General features: G+C 41.7%; 1 protein-coding gene across 2 annotated transcripts in view; it reads right to left on the reverse strand.

Annotated features, from left to right (window-relative positions):
- Positions 1-2,001: 2,001 nt before the first annotated feature.
- The window catches only part of atp2b3a (ATPase plasma membrane Ca2+ transporting 3a), a gene marked incomplete at both ends in the record, with an annotated part of 46,309 nt that continues 31,391 nt past the window's right edge, over positions 2,002-16,919 (reverse strand). For both annotated transcript variants that reach the window (XM_080533914.1, XM_080533913.1), the window contains 7 exons: positions 2,002-2,406; positions 8,501-8,689; positions 9,100-9,207; positions 9,804-10,015; positions 11,373-11,586; positions 13,309-13,500; positions 14,202-14,308. In XM_080533914.1, the coding sequence (XP_080390040.1) occupies positions 2,002-2,406; positions 8,501-8,689; positions 9,100-9,207; positions 9,804-10,015; positions 11,373-11,586; positions 13,309-13,500; positions 14,202-14,308 (1,427 nt within the window). The remainder of the gene's footprint in view (positions 2,407-8,500; positions 8,690-9,099; positions 9,208-9,803; positions 10,016-11,372; positions 11,587-13,308; positions 13,501-14,201; positions 14,309-16,919) is intronic.

The following is a 16,919-nucleotide window of genomic DNA, read 5'->3' on the forward strand; positions in this document are numbered from 1 at the left end:
CCTGAAGTTACCAAAATAGATTTTACATGCAAGTCTACGAGAACAGCCTAGTGCAACTTCGAGTAGACTGAAAGTTGCCCCGAAAGGGGCGGGACTTGAAGCTGATTGGAACATACTCCACAGAACACTAGCTGATTGGACTATGATATACTCCACAGAACACTAGCTGATTGGACTATGATATTCAGAAGCAACACTGTCTAGAAGTCATAGAAAAAAAATCTCTCTCTTCTCCCTTTGGTGGGGCATTGCCCAATTGCACCTAATGAACCAGCCTCCCCTGTTGCCTTGCCTATTTAAAAATGTTGGTTAGCGGTGAACTCGAATATGAACCTGGGATGACGTTATGTGACGATTTCCATTGACCAATCAACGGTCTGCAGCGTCACATAGTAGCACGGATAGTACCTTTCGCTCTGTCTCAGGAGCAGTAGCTAAAATACTACGGCCCGGTACAGACCAGTTGGCAGTGGAGAAAGCAACACAAAGCAGGAGCACGGGTTCTGGGACGGTACGGGACGGTAGTGGAGAAGCGCCATGTGTGGACAGCATGTACAGTAAGTACAGATACACCATGAAGGGTGGACTTGGGATTTTAGGTTTTAACTCCTTTATTAAAAACGTGTATGAGCTATTCAATGATAACAACTGTGTGTAGCGTTGATGGTGATAATTTATTAATTTATATAATAATATATACCGGTAATTGATTTTGAGAGGGGATTTTCTGAAATGAAAGCAATACTGCAGTGTATTCTGGCTATGTTGCGAGTTTGCAAGTCGGTTTCAATGGTTGTTTTAACAATCTTGAGGTCATGGGGAACTGTGCTTGCAAAAAATGTGCCAAATCAATTGAGAATCGCTGTATAACACTTGATTTCCCAAATATTGTACTGTACATTAAAAAAGCCTGACAAGTAGTGATCATTGTGTGATATCTCTTTTTACAAACTGAAGACTATTAAATAAAGAGAATACACACATATTAATAAAATAATAATTTAAATAAATTCATTTAATCTTTATGCACAACGTAATATGTTGGATACTCAGTTCAGTTGTTCCCTCTGTTGGTGGAAGTGTCCAAATGATTAACAGAAGTCAAGACATTTCTACACAAAGACCATGAGAGGTGACCTTTTTCATTCGTCCTTTTTCTTTTATAGAATATGTACTATTTCGTTACCATTGTGTTGAAGTTGTACGTGTTTATGAATGTATTTCTATTATATTTCTTTTTTTCTTTTCAAAGACATACACAACACATGTAAACACAGAAAAGGAAAAAGAGGGGACATGACCAGAAGGATTATAGAAAAACAGAAAAACAAGTAGACAAATACAGCAGTTAAGCAAACAGACAAACAAATACATACAAACATACATCATACATACATACATACATACATACATACATACATACATACATACATACATACATACATGTATAGATAAAGCTTATCAATGTATCATTTACTGGAATATAATAATTGTAGTATTAATTGTAGTAATTGCAGTAGTAATAACAACAGTAATAATCTGAACAATAATATTGTTAAAAAGCAGGATGAGTTAACCCCTTCTCACTTCCTTGTAGTGTTTTCGTAATTTCAATCCAAAGAGCAAGAATGGATTCCAGTTCATTCTTGACTTGACTACATGAGTCACTACTCTGTTGCGTACCTAGATATACAGTACATTTCAAAAGTGGTCACCGTCAGAGTCTCGAGGGGTTCGCGTTGAGGATATGAGTGGTCGAGAGGATATGAGTGGTTTTAAGCAGACTAAAGAGTGCAGGCTAAAAGCAGTAGGGGACAATGGCGGACAACAAAAACATCCATAAAGCCATCCGTACTCTACGACGTCACTTCCAGATAATACGTTCTCCTTTCTATGTCAAGTTTTGCTCTTTATTCTCTTTTTTGTTGACATCCATGTCTATCAAAGTCACTGGAGTCTCATCTCCCTCCGTTTTTTAAAACCGTGTCCCCGACAGAGCAGTTATAAACATGTCTCGAAGCTGTGGAATGGGCTGGCGAGACGGGGGGAAGCAGACGGTTGTCTTGCACCCGTCGGGGTCAGGTGACCTCCGGTGTCAGAGGCGTTGTTGTTGCAGTTGAGGGGAACGGGGACGGGGAGGCTCTGCTGGCGGTAAGGCTGGGCGTGGGGGCGGCGGGAGCGGGGAGGAGGCTGGGGGGGAGCTGGATGGAGAGGCGGGCGAACGTGGTTCCTGGCGGACCGCTCTGATTCGTCTTCGATATCTGTCTCGTCGATCAAGGGGATGTTGTGGACCAAGTCATTGATGAGAAATTCCGGGTGGGCCATGAAGTGGTGGATGGAGTTCCTGGATTCCTGTTTCTCAATACCGTCATAACTGGGGCTACGGAATGCTTTCACCACTCGGATCTATAGGTTGTGGTTAATAATGGTTAAATAAAAAAGGGAAAATGCGGAACAGAAAAGGGTGGGATAAAGAAGTGGAGACAGCTTTAGCATATAGGGTTACAACTGCAGATGTCTTGACTTAACATACCTGAAAAACTAATTTGATGATAAAGGGATACAACTGTTCATTCCTATTGGCGTGTAACCATTAACAATTATTTCTGAAGTTCATCCTCTGGAAGGTAAATTGTAGTAAATGTCCCTATAGGCTATCAATAAATAATATATGTATATTAGGTAAATACATCAGGTTTTTGAGGACTTCAACATTGCCTGGCATGTTGATGTCCCAGTATAACGGCTCTTGGTCCATACAGTGTAATTTCCTCTTTTGATTCTCATATGCAGTCCATGACCCTATTCATTCAAACGCCTCACTGACTTGACAGTTCTCTGTATGTGAATAGCTGTTGAGCAGTAGGCTTTACAAATACATCATATGCAATACTTGTATTACCATGATAGTAAACTATATATTGTGCAGACGTTTAAGTGGGGTAGGAACATACAAAAGTAATGAAAGTATAATAACTTAATAAGAAATTAAATAGTATTAAATAAACTTTACTGTTGTCAACACAATGTATACATAATGAATCAAATACTCATTCATAATGAGGACGATGATCTTGTCACACACAAATAAACAGGTGAGAGTAGTAGAACACAGAGTATGGAGGGAGAGGCTGGTACGCTGACTAAACAACAACTAACATGCAGACAGAACACGTGAGAAAGCTATAGGACGTCCCACATCTACTGCCCTGCTCTGAGAGAAAAAATAATACATTCATTGTGGTAGTGCACAAGCTTGTCTTGATTCAACATGAAAAATCAAATGCAAATGGCTGCTGAGGATGGATGACTTAATCTAACCACTGTTGCCATAATCATCACACTGATGAAATCAGCTGTAATGTAGCCACCGGTGAGGTCAATGGTGATCCAATCACAAGCCAGACCAGTCACAATAATTACAGGCCTGTAATAGGCTTGATGAGTTACGGAACCTCACAGAATCAGTTAGGCTAGGTAATACACTTCCTTGTTTCTGTCTTCATCCTTAAAATTGCATCTTTTCATTGCATCTATGTATTTTGGATAATTGGTTTGCATCTAGATCAGAACAAAAGCGTATATAAAATGTATATAGAAGCTCATTGGAATATCGAAGAAGATCTAATGATCTAATAAGGCACCAGAATAACAACCCATTATTATAAGTATAAATCTTAACCTTCCACTGTTTAAAAGGATCAAAAACCTCATAGTCATCCCATTCTTGACACCGTTAACCACTTACCCCACTGCTTTAGCAAAGTAGTCACAAAACATTTATTATTATTCCCACAATGGAGAGTCACCATCAAACTCAATATAGTGTAGGTCTTAATAAGCTAAGGTCCCTTTAATCTTGTGAATGAAGTAAACTTAATGAATGAATCAGAGGCTCGTGGTATGTTACTGTGGCTGGTCCAGGATGGAAGAAAAGTGTCATGAAATAATCAAATAAATTCTCAATACTGAATATCTACGATTCTCGTATTGAATATCACTGTTTGTAAGGGACGTTTGTGAACATGAATCCAATCATACTCTTTTGCCATGAACACACCCTACTGTACAAATCCATAAGATGCATATAAATAAACTTAAACGTGCATGTATATCATGGACAGATGTCTTTGGGAGAATAACACAGAAGTCAAAGTTTGTGCATAGCAATATGTATGATAGGTTCGATTTCTGTTTGCTCATTGGGCCTCAGCAAGCATAACCAAAAAGAGCCCATTCCCTCAGCAAGCATAAACAAAAAGACCTGTTTCTTCAGCAAGCAAATCCAAAAATACTAATACTGTGAGCAAGCACAAACCTACAGTAAAAAGACAGTTTCTACCTGTGAAAATGACCACAAAGACCTTTCTTAGCAATAGGCAGGACACAGCAAGACCCAACAGACATATTGTGATGAAGAAATCAGGCAACACAGAGAAGGGGTTAAAGTTCATGTGCTGATTTGTTTTTCCAAGGAGCCAAATAAAAATGTTCTCACATCCTAAAGGAAATTGTAAACTTTCGAGTATAATGCCCACAATATCAAAACGCAGATTGTTTAAAATAAGGTCGCAAATCGCAAAAAAAGTATTTGCTTGTTCTTCTCAAATGGTGCAACTAACTCTTAGAATTCCAGAGTAGGAGCTGGATGGAAAAACATCACATGAGAAGTTCACAGTTAATGAGGTGGTTGAATCCAACACCTGTCAAGAGTTAGTCAATGGCACTAGACAGAGGAAGGAGCAGGCTGGAGGTGGGGACGGATGATGTTAATGACAATAATGAAAGTTAATCACACAATTCACTGTTGGGCTCAAATCATTTGAACTCAGGAAATTCAGGGACCAAATTGGCAAAAAAACAAACAAACAAAAAAGACAATATTTTACAAATTTAGACTGGGTGGAATTGACCCCCCAACCACCTTACACAAAGAGTGAGAAGAGAGTTTCTTAGTGACTGTTTGTTTAGGAACATTTAGCAAATCACACAAGGCTGTAAAGGATGATGTAGTAAAATAAAATACATTAAAAAAATATATATATAATTATAATAATTGTAAAATATATAATTATAATAATTATAACAAATTTAAAAAATAATAAAATAATAATATATATATTATATATATAAAACAGTATATATATAGGTTTACTAGATAATGAGTAACACAGAATATAGTCATGTTCTGAATTCCTCTACACATGCCTTCTCATTGTGCAGCAGAGGTGATTTGGAATCATGCTCTCATGATGAGTTGTGCTATATGAGACTTCTCAGCCCAAATGTAGCAAAATAAAATCTCAAACCATGAGGATGTCCTCTTGGTTTATCTATACGTTTGGGTCATCCATGCGAGAGGGCCGTGGTTCGAGCCCCACCAGTTACAGTTGCATCAGTGATTAAAGAATGGAACAATGAGAAAAATGGCAGAACCCCAAATACAATGGGAAAACAGACATTGTGATGATAGAGTGCCAAATCAGAACTTGACAAAGATTGTTTGTGACTCACATTTTTGTATAAATGTGACAGCAGCTGGTGAACCGTGAACAAGTCACCAACCGAAGGATTTCAGACTTTTATTCTGAAAAATGTAAATACATGTCAGCGTTGTTGAAAATCAATAACACACTCACTAGTCAAGCCAAAACACTGCAATGCAATGGATTCGGTGAGTAATCCCCAATACTAACTAGTTAGTGTAGAGTAGTGGGGATTACTCACAGAATCCATTGCATTGCAATGTTTTGGCTTGACTAGCGAGTGTGTCATTGATTTTCAACAACATTGAAATTGATTTAAATGTTCTGAATAAAAGTCCAAACATTTTGATTGGTTGGTGACTGGTTCCCGGTTTCACCAGCTGCTGTCACAAATAATACATTGATGTCAATAGGAGAAGTGTGTGTTGTGGATCTGAAGTTGGGATTCAGGCCATGGAGGACAAACTAACTTGACCACAAGACAGGAAAGGAAATTCAAGTAAAGAATAAATATTGAGAAAGAGAATTAGATTTTTTTTATTTTTATAGAATGTCTGCTTATCTGCCTAATCTGGGTTGGTTAAATTAAAATACACATAAGGGAGATAAATCAATCAAAAAGTCCTCAAATGAACTTTTTGAGAAGGAAAATTGCACAACACTTAGGATCTAAGGATATGATTTTGTCCTTCCATATCCTTCTACACAAACACATAAACAACAAAGAAACCATAATCAGCAACTTGGAGCGTGTCAATTAAGGTCAGTGATGGAAATAAAAATGATAGGCTGCAGGCACAATATGAAATTGAAGTCATCACTTGTGAGTTGCTGAACCTACAATGAGAGAGAAAGAGAGAGGGGGCAAGAAAAAAACTGACGCTTAATAATTCAGGAAAAATCTGAATTAGTATATTATGTTAGTTAATTGTAAATGACAGAATCACACTTGAAACCCTTATTTGGCAGTCCACCTCCAATCTGACTGGTAGAAGATGAATAAAGATTAGCATTGTTAAAGAGACAAAACAGAGACATCTCAGAATTGCCCAAACTTCTGCAGGCTTATACTCGAAGGTTTACAACTACCCTGAAGTAGACAAAACTAAATTACATTTCAATTTCTGTAATTTCCTCTTACTTGTTTGTCCCTTTTTTGCCTTAATTTGGTCTTTGTGTTACAAACTTTTTGTATTGAAAACAGAACTAAACTTCATTTAACTTTTGAATCAAATCTGGTATTACTGTAGTGAATCTGTTGAATCATTGCCTCCTGAGAAAGAGTTTAAACTGGCTTCTTGTTATAGCTCAGAATCAATTCATCAGGTCTGAAAATGAACCGTAGGTATATTCACAGGTGACAGACCGTGTCAAGCCGAACAAAGCAGCAAGATAAAGAAATATATAAAGTTCATGAGGTAGTGACAAGGAAGTAGAGAAACAAATAAAACAACCACAAAGAAACAAACACACACACACACACACACACACACACACACACACACACACACACACTAATTGATGTAGAAAGACTCTCTAACTAATGTAGAAAGACAAGTGCAAAGAAGAAAAACTCAAATAAATAGGTCAGTAGTTCAGGCACCTCAGTGTTGAATCCCCTCAGCACGCACGCACACACACACACACACACACACACACACACACACACACACATCTACATTTATGTATATATTTCAGACATGCTGGTTTTGATGGAGGTGACTGGACTGTTTTTGTTGTGTGCCGTTAATGGATGTCAGAAACTCACTCCCAGGCGCACCACCAGTTGAATTGGCAGTGGAGAGAACTACGTGAGTGGGAGTAGAAATATTGGTTACGTCATGGAGCTGGCTGAGAACTGACGAGCGGCGTCGCACAGCACCCTGAAAGGAACCACTTCTCTTGAAGGTACTCACTACCTCCATCTGTTGGAGAGAGAAAGAAGGTTACATTACACACAGGACAGGACAGGGGTGCAGCACATTGACAGGGGACACTGTAGGTGTAGGGTATAGTATAGGGAGTGATGACAAGGATGTTTACAGTAGTCATGGTACATACAGTACAAGGAGTTATAACTGGAGTTTGAGAGGTAATCAAGTAAGGGTCATATAAAGGCATGGTGGACTTTTAGGAGGCGATCATAAAGCCCTCAAAAACAAAGACTATTCATGTTAAAATGTGGGTTTACTCAGCAGTATATGTATAACATAGGTGCAGAGACAAGACTTCAAGGTTTATATTTCATGTACGTATTGTTTAATATTATCAAGATTATTGGAGACTCTCATCTGTGTCATAGCAAAAAAGATGAACTAAAGAGGAAAGAATAGCAAGAAGAAATGGAGAAACAAACGGAATCAGGAAAGAAAGCAATGAGATGTGGAAGAAATAAGTGAAAATTAGGAACAAAGGAACAAAGGATGAAAAGGAACAAAGGATGAAATATGAATGACTGTTTACAGGTTAGAACAGAAAGAGAGATGTGTTAATGCACATTTCTGAGCTAGAGAAATAAATAGGAAAACGTCTTTGGTATCTGTCAAAATAATTAAAATCCATTGTATTGCTTAATACAATATATTATATTGAATGGTGCAATTGAGAATGTTCCTGTTTTTAGTAACACTTTATTATAACGTTTATAAGCTATTTATAAATAATTGACAATGTCCATGTTAATGATAAATCGTCAGCAGATGCATTTATGAATGTTAGTACACGATGTCTGTATAAATGCATCTAATAATGAATTACAAATGTTAACAATTGACACATGCATCCTATAATCTATCCATCCATCTATAAATGGTTTATAAACTAAAGTTATTATAAAGTGTCACAGTGTTTTCTTTTACAGCAATCAAAGGGCTTAAGCGTGGCGAAATAAATCAAGGCATCAAAAAGAGGAGAAAGAAGAGAATATAATAAAATATCATATAATATCTAGAAACCTCCCGGTGGGGGAACACCAGTCGGCGGGGAAGGAAAGGGCTGAACCCGACCTACTGTACCTGAGTCTGGATGCGGTTGAGTCCTCGGAACCACAGGATCTGCCCCCTCCGCAGCTCCCTCTCTGCATGGTCGATCTCCTCCTCGTCATCCGCCATATCCTCGTCAATGATCTCATCGTCCGTGCCGTCTGGGCCGTGACCGGCCTCCTTCAGACACCGCAGGTGGCGGGTGGGGACTGTGGTGATGACCTGGTGGCCACAGGGAAGGGTGATGCGTAAAGGCCACAGAATGATAACACATCACGATATTGTATTACATCTGTGGAGAGGGCCCTGACTTTTTCCTGAGCACGTGAGCTTGTAACCCGGCCCTGAAATGTTGGTATGTGGTAAAGTACAAAAAACGCAGGGCCCTAGTAATGCCATTGTCTGTTACAACACTGTTACTGTTACTGTTACTGTTGTGACCCGTCAGTCACAGTGAATTGCTGGTATGTGGCTAGTCACATACAGTAGTTATGTCGATTTGTTTCAGTGACGGGAAAAGGATGTCAGAGAATAGATCAAGACATGGAAAACTTCTAGATTTCAGCTAAACTGTAGCGTAGACTAGAGACGGCTGTGCTCTAAAGACACAAACTAAAAGAAAGATGTGCCACCTGTCCCCACAGGAGCTCTCCCACGCCCACGACCAGACACCACAGCCACTGCTCCATGTTGAGAGGTGTGCAGCTGAAAGGCTTCCCCCCAAACTGCACAATCACAATCTGTACATGAGACAAGAGGAGAAAGACGGTTCCCAGTGATTATCCTGCGGGGTTCCTACAAGTTTCAACAAGTCGAATTTAAGACCTTTTTAGACCTCTTTGGATAGCATTTTAGACCTATTCGCGACACCATATGATAGCTTTTTGTTATCCTCGCGGTGATGAAATTAGGGATTTCACTGCCATACAGACGAATTGGCTTTTTTTTGGGTAAATAGATGTGGTCGGACTGATTTCCTTGCAGGATCTAGTTTTTAAGACCTTTATACCGAATAACTGGAATTTGAGACCTTTTTAGGCCTTGTAAATTGGAATGCTGGATTTGAGACTTTAAGGCTTTTTAAGACCAGCGCGGGAACCCTGTAACCTAACACGTCCTAGATGATTAAAAGGTTCACTAAGTACGTTCCCACATAGTCAAACATGGGTAGGTTTTGATTGTTCATAGGATTCACTGTAAAACATATTTTTGAAGTGGATACAGACTCAGTGCATTTCACTTTCACACAAGTCACTGGCTGAAAACGGCACTGGCAAAGAACAGATGCAAAGAACAAGGGGCATAGAGGGTAGACGACTAATCTGTGGTTTCTCACCTGCATCACAAAAGTCCCCAGCACAATACTGCAGAAGATGGGGTTTGAGAACATGCCGTCGAAGACGTTCCTCTCGCCGTGGATCTTCCTGGCGTTGATCTCGTTGAAGAGCTGCATCAGGACGAAGGTGTTGAAGATGATGGTGTAGTGCTCGGAGGGGGGGGAGTGCAGAGGGGCGTGGCGGCCAGAATCGATGTTGAAGATCTTTTCTCCTGAGAGGTGGAAAGAATATCAGATAAGAGAGACACACTAGGATGTGACACACTCACAATCTCAAAAAGGTTTCACTTGATTCCTTGTTCCCTTTCTTCCCTGCCTTGGAAACCTGAGGCTCCTCCTCTCTGACCATGTCCTACAATGCATTTTGAGAAGGAGGTGAGGATTGAAGAAGCAAGAAAGCAGTGAATTGATATTGATCCATAGTCTGGTTCCTGACTCTGTTAGGGAAATTTATTTTTGTATAATTTCTCCGCATAACCTGACCAGGAGAATCTCTGCTTATCCGTCACTCTAAACACGTTACAACTTGAATGGCTTCAGGAAGCCGCAGCAAGGCACTTTAGTGGATGCCCCGTTTTACTGGGGAGCTCCACTGAGAGATGATTCCAGCAGCTAGGAGATGTTTTAATGATTCACAGTAGGAGGATGCTGGATGGAGGGTAATCGCAATGTTGCAGTTTTTGTGTATTTTTGTGTATATTAGTGTTTTATGATGATACTGTGTATGGCATTGGTATGATATGGCAACTATGTTTTGTGGTTGTGCACTGACTGAGTGGCTTATGGGTTTGGATTGTGTGTTGTTTGTTCAGTGTTTCATTTGTTTACAGTGTGTTTTTTTTATATTTACTGTCTGTTTTTATTATTTTCCTTTGTAACCTGAGACTGTAAAATAATTTCCCCTTGGAGATGAATAAATGACTCCCTCCCTTTCTCTGGTATACTACATAAAAGTTATATGAAAAAGAAGACCTACTATGTACTACATAAAAGTACTATGGGTGGATGAATGATTTCCTGCAAACTGTAATCCCATGACAGAAGGCATGTACACTGTCTCATTCTTAAGCCTTCTTCTCCTTATTGGTTGCATTCCAGGTCACTAACATTGCAGTCACACACTTCTTCTCACAATGCCTTAGCCACAGTCACTCTATCAATATCACAGGTCTGTTGCCGACAATAGATGATGTGGTTGCAATGTAGATGACGGTGAACACAACCATTGATTACATTTAAGGCTTTTATACCGCCAAGGAACCGTTTAATAGAATAAATAAATTGTTTAATAGAAAGTAGTGTTTATTTCAGATACAGTATTAAGAAGATATTATCCTCATTTCCAGTGAAGTAGCTGCCATCTTGTTGTGACATTTTTGTTTATCCCGCCCCTTCATCACCCAGCGTTGATGACGCAGATGGTTCCGGTTACATTGGTATGAACGCGGGCTGGTTCGCCAGACAGCACCAAGGTTTGGAGGTTCCAGAACGGGAACGGGAACGGTTCCTTAGCAGTGTGAAAGCCCTAATTGTGTAGTGCAACTGCCTCGCAGAGGGTCTTGCACATACCCGCAAACAGCAGAGTGAAGATGATGACCAGCTGGTAGACCCCGTGGCCCAGGATGTTCTTCATCATGGTGCGGGAGATGAGTGGGTTGTTGCGGCCGTAGGGCTTCCTCAGCAGGAGGTCCTCGGTGGGCGGCTCAGTGGCCAGGGCCAGGGAGGCAAAGGTGTCCATGATCAGGTTGACCCACAGCATCTGCACCGCCTTCAGAGGAGAGTCCTGGAGAGGGGAAGGGAGGGAAGGAGGTAGAGAGAGAGAGAGAGAGAGAGGTATGGAAGGAAAGGGATTATGGAGTGAGAGGTAAGGGAAAAGGGAGAGGTAAGTAGGGAAACCGAGGCAATGATAGATAATTATATTTTACATTTACATTTTTGGCATTTAGCAGACTCCTTTATCCAAAGGGATTTACCTTTATAACAAATATATTTGACTATGTAAGTGAATCATCTATCCAACAGTCATATCAGGAAAAAGTAATCTATGCTCGGGCCTGGGGCCATTGGCAATCGTCGTGCTAGAAGACAATGGAGAAACTATACAGGAGGGCAGACGATAGGGAGTGATTCTGCAGTCCTGACAGCAGTGGGAAGCTCATTCCACCAGCGGGGTGCCAGTATAGTGAAGAGACGTGACTGGGAGGCGAACACAGGGTCTTGAATCTGCAAGCTGCTATTGGCTGCCAGTGAAGGGTGTGAAGGAGGGAGGTAACATGAGAGAATTTAGGGAGGTTGAACACTAAACGGGCAGCAGCATTCTGGATGAGCTGCAGAGGTCTGATGGCAGAGGCGGGGAGCCCGGCCAGGTGTGCATTGCAGTAGTCAAGTGGGAGATGACCAGTGTCTGGACCAAGAGTTGACCTGCTTCTCTGGTGGGGAACGGACGTATCATAATGATGTTGTAAAATAAGAATCTGCGTGCTGTCGCTGTGATGTTTGCTGCACAGGAAAAGTGGTTGTCGAGGATCACCCTAAGGTTCTTGGATATCTGGAAGGAGGTTACGCTGGAGTTCTCTACTGTGATGGAGAACTGTTGGAGAGGGCATGCTTTCCCGGGGAGGAAGAGTAGCTCAGTCTTGTTAAGGTTGAGCTTGAGGTGGTGGGCTGACATCCAAGCAGAAATGTCAACAAGACACACAGAGACACGTGTTGCTGCATGTGAATCAGAGGGGGGGAAAGGCAGGAAGAGTTGAGTGTCAATGTGTATGGGTAGGAGAACCCATATGAGAAAATTACCGAACCAAGAGACTTGATATAGAGGGAGAACAGTAAGGGCCCTAGGACAGAGCCCTGGGGTACCCCAGTGTTGAGAGGACAGCGATCCTCTCCACGTCACCTGGTAGGAGCGATCAGCCAGGTAGGAAGCAAACCTGGAGAGTGCAGAGCCAGTGGTTTACTGTGTCGAAGGCAGCAGACAGGTCCAGGAGAATGAGAGGAGACACAGGAGAGAGGAAGGAAGCTTGAGCAGAGTGGAAAGCCTCTGTGACAGCAAGGAGAGCAGTCTGTGTGCCCAGCCTTAAAGCCGGATTGATGTGGGAGGTTGTTCTGAAGGAGATAGTGAGACAGTTAGATACAGCGTCTTCAAGGATAGATAAAAAGAGAAAAACGATAAAGAGAGGCCTGCAGAAAGCAGTGGGCAAGTAGAAAGAGAAAGGTGAGTGTAAGGAGAGAGGGAGCAGTAAGTAGAACGATAAGCAAGGAGAGATAAAGAGAGGTAAGGAAAAAGAGGAAAGAAACAGTTAAGGAGAAAGGGATTGAAAGGGAGAAAGAGAAGGACAGATGGGGGCGGGTCAAGAAAGACAGTTTTGCTTCCCGTCTTCGAATTTCAACAGTCCATTATCACATACCGTATGTTGACCAAGTATTCTGAAACTAAACGAAGTGATCCATTTGCCAAGCGAACAATCCAGTGTTGTGTGTGTGAGTGAGATATGGAATAGCCTACCTGTGTGATACAGGCACCGGTGAAGGCGACTATGACAGCCACCACATTGACAGTAAGCTGGAACTGGAGGAACTTGGAGATGCTGTCATAAACGTTACGGCCCCACATGACCGCCTTCACAATGCTGGAGAAGTTATCATCAGTGAGGATGATGTCAGAGGCCTCCTTGGCTACGTCGGTACCAGCAATGCCCTATACACAGAAAAAATCAACATGACATTGACATGCAGCAAGGTAGGCCCTATTAGCTGTGTATGAGTCTCACTACTACATACAGTTCATGTGCTCACTTTTGTTTTTCTCTCCTAAGGAAACGGAACCAGCAGTGCTCAGTACTATATGACGTTCTACACTTACGTATGTACTCATTATATGACGTTCTACACTTACGTATGTACTCATTATATGACGTTCTACACTTACATATGTGCTCATTATATGACGTTCTACACTTACGTATGTACTCATTATATGACGTTCTACACTTACGTATGTACTCATTATATGACGTTCTACACCTACGTATGTATTAATTATATGACGTTCTACTAAGTATGTATTCATTATATGATGTTCTACACTTACGTATGTACTCATTATATGACGTTCTACACTTATATATGTACTCATTGTATGACGTTCTACACTTACGTATGTACTCATTATATGACGTTCTACACGTGTATACATGTTACAAGGTAATTGCAACATTTTGAGAGCACTTGCGTGACAAAATGTTCCTTCTAGTCATGGAGAGATTGCAAATTGCAGAAGCAAGCGTTCGGTTTCTTCTAGAAATGTTCCTTCTTTAGTTCTCTTATACGGCAGTTTACCCTAGAAACATTCTATGTAGGCCTAATGTCAAATGTGTGTTCATCATCACCACCACTTACCATAGCAAAGCCAACATCTGCCTTCTTGAGTGCAGGTCCGTCATTTGTACCGTCCCCTGTCACTGCCACAACCTGCCGCTGCTCCAGGGCTGTACTGTCTATGATGCCTGACAGGAAGAGGAAGTGGATTGTTGTTGATTCATTGTTTCTCATGTAGATATGTAATTAGAATGAGCACAGGAAACTCAGTCAAACAGCTTACACAATGCCCTTTTATTAAAGCACTTGATACAGCAATGATGAGTATAGAACAGCAAAAAAAACACCCCAACCTTCTGGGCTCTGTCTATTATACACAAACTTATCTAGACCCCGCCTCTGCCCCCCTTAACCTTGGCTCTCCAGCCTCACAATAACAGGAAGAGCTGGGAACAGAACAGAACACTCTTGCTCAATAATTATGTACGTATGGAGGACTGGGTTTCTTAGAATTAAGCTATTTTCCACTACAGGATCATTAAAACTATAGGATTATTAATCATTTTGAATGACAGCTGCTAATAGAGTGTGTGGATTCGTTTATGCTACTGTTGCACAGGAATGTTCAGCGTTGGGAATGATAGTAGTATGTATCTGTCTAGACTCTCGAGTATCTATAGGGCTCAACGTAAGAAATGTGACAGTAGGTGCGTTTCCATAAAAAATTCCAATTCGCATTTTGAGGTGATTCGCATCAGTTTGAGATGATTCGCATGAGAAATTTGATGGAAACGGCTTGATTTGCTTAAACTCGATGCGATTCACCTCTACTTTGCACAAAGTCGATACGCTCGCTTGAGGTGGTTTTATGGAAACAGGTAATTCGAATAAACTTGTGACGTAGCGAATTTCAACTCACGTGACTCAGCTGTTTCTGCTGTCTGCGTCTTCCTGCCTGGGTATTCCCTTACGCGTGATGAAAACATGTCTGCTAAACATGTCTTAGATGGCAAACAGCAAAGAAATGCCACAATATACCAGGACTTAAAATAAATAAAGCTTTATTGTACTTTTCAAAAGATTTTGTATGTGTTTATTGCATTGCAGTTGGGAGTTATTTACATCAAACTATATACATGTAAATACTGACAAAATACTCTGATGAAATTACGTTTTACGTAGCCTAGGTTATTCGCTCCAACCAAGTTAATGGAAACGCTCCACATTTCATGATTCGCATTTCGAAATGCGCGTAACTTTTATGGAAACACCCAGCTTGATCCGCATTTCATGATTCGCATTTTCGAAATTAACTTTTATGGAAACACAACTAGTAAAGGATTGTTTCTTCTTGTCACGCCCTCTACCTTTAGGTAGTGGGCAGTGCCTCTCTCTCTTTCCCTCTCTCTTTAATTGGCAGGAGTGGTTTCAGGTGTGCGTTTGTCCGGCTGTTCACAATTACCACATCGTTAGCCCTGCATAAAGACCCGTTCCGGCCTTCACTTCACTGCCAGATCGTAGCTTCAGTTTACCGTATGATACGCTTCCAGCTCCCCTACCTAATTACTCCCCTGCCTGTACCTGGCTCCTACTTACCCCTGTTTTGCCTTTACCCCACAGTACCCCTACCGGACTCCTGCTAACTGCCCTCCTGCCTGCCTACCTGCCCTACCTGCCCTCCTGCCTGCCTGCCCTACCTGCCCTCTTGCCTGCCTGCCCTACCTGCCCTCCACCTACCTGCCTGCCTGCCCTACCTGCGTCCTAACTATTCCCACCGTAGTTGGGCGCGACCACGGCAACTTCTTGAATATGTAGGGGTGTTTTTTTTTCTTTTTTTTCGCAAACACAAACACAATCACTGACACTAAGAATAGGCGCGCGTTCCAGCACACTCAGCGCCGCCGAGTTGCATACATAGATGGGTAACCTATATCTAATCGTGCACCCCGTGTTACGTGAAGAACAAGATACAGAGAACACCCCTACATATTCCAGAAGTTGGCGTGGCGTGGGCGTGGTGTGGGCGTGGTCGCGCCCAACTACGGTGGGAATCGTTAGGACGCGCCCTACCTGCCCTCCTGCCTGCCTGTCCTACCTGCCCTCTTGCCTGCGGCTACTCTTCCTGCCTAAGCCCCTGCCTGCCTGCCAACTACCCCTCCTGCCTAAGCCCCTGCCTGCCTGCCGACTACCCCTCCTGCCTAACCCCCCTGCCTGCCTGCCGACAACCCCTCCTGCCTGCCTGCTGACTACGCCCCCTGCCTGACCCCCCGCTTGCCCTACGACCATTCTCTGCCTACTTCCAAAAATAAATTCTACTTTATTTTACTTTAACCTGTCTCTGTCTGTGTCTGCGCTTGGGTTCCCTATCTGACCGTAACACTTCTTTTGGCTCTATACTCCAAAAGTTTGTATTTGAAATTAAACAATCACTATAAGGTGAAATTAGAGAGAGATTCTAAGCTTTTATTTGAGGGCAATTATGTACAAATTGGTTTCACCATTTAGAAATGAAAACACTTAGCCCCCCCGATTTCAGGGCACCAAATGTAATGGAACAATTGGCTTGACAGGTGTTTTTGGTGAAGAGAGCTGTCAATGTCTAGTATTGATTCTCGGCTTTGCGTTTGTAACATAGATTAGGCAGCAGGAAGTAGTAGAATACATTTTGAAGTGTACAGAAAAAATCAGCTTGAGTAAGAAAAATACCTCCAAATTCATTGGATGGCCCTTCATCAGGATGGAACCCCAGGCCGGGGGCTTAAAGCGTGTGCAGAGCAGTTGGCTGGTATCTTTACCATA

The sequence above is a fragment of the Nansenia antarctica genome (genome assembly GCF_963989245.1).
Source record: "Nansenia antarctica genome assembly, chromosome: 6".
Classification (NCBI taxonomy): Eukaryota; Metazoa; Chordata; class Actinopteri; order Argentiniformes; family Microstomatidae; genus Nansenia; species Nansenia antarctica.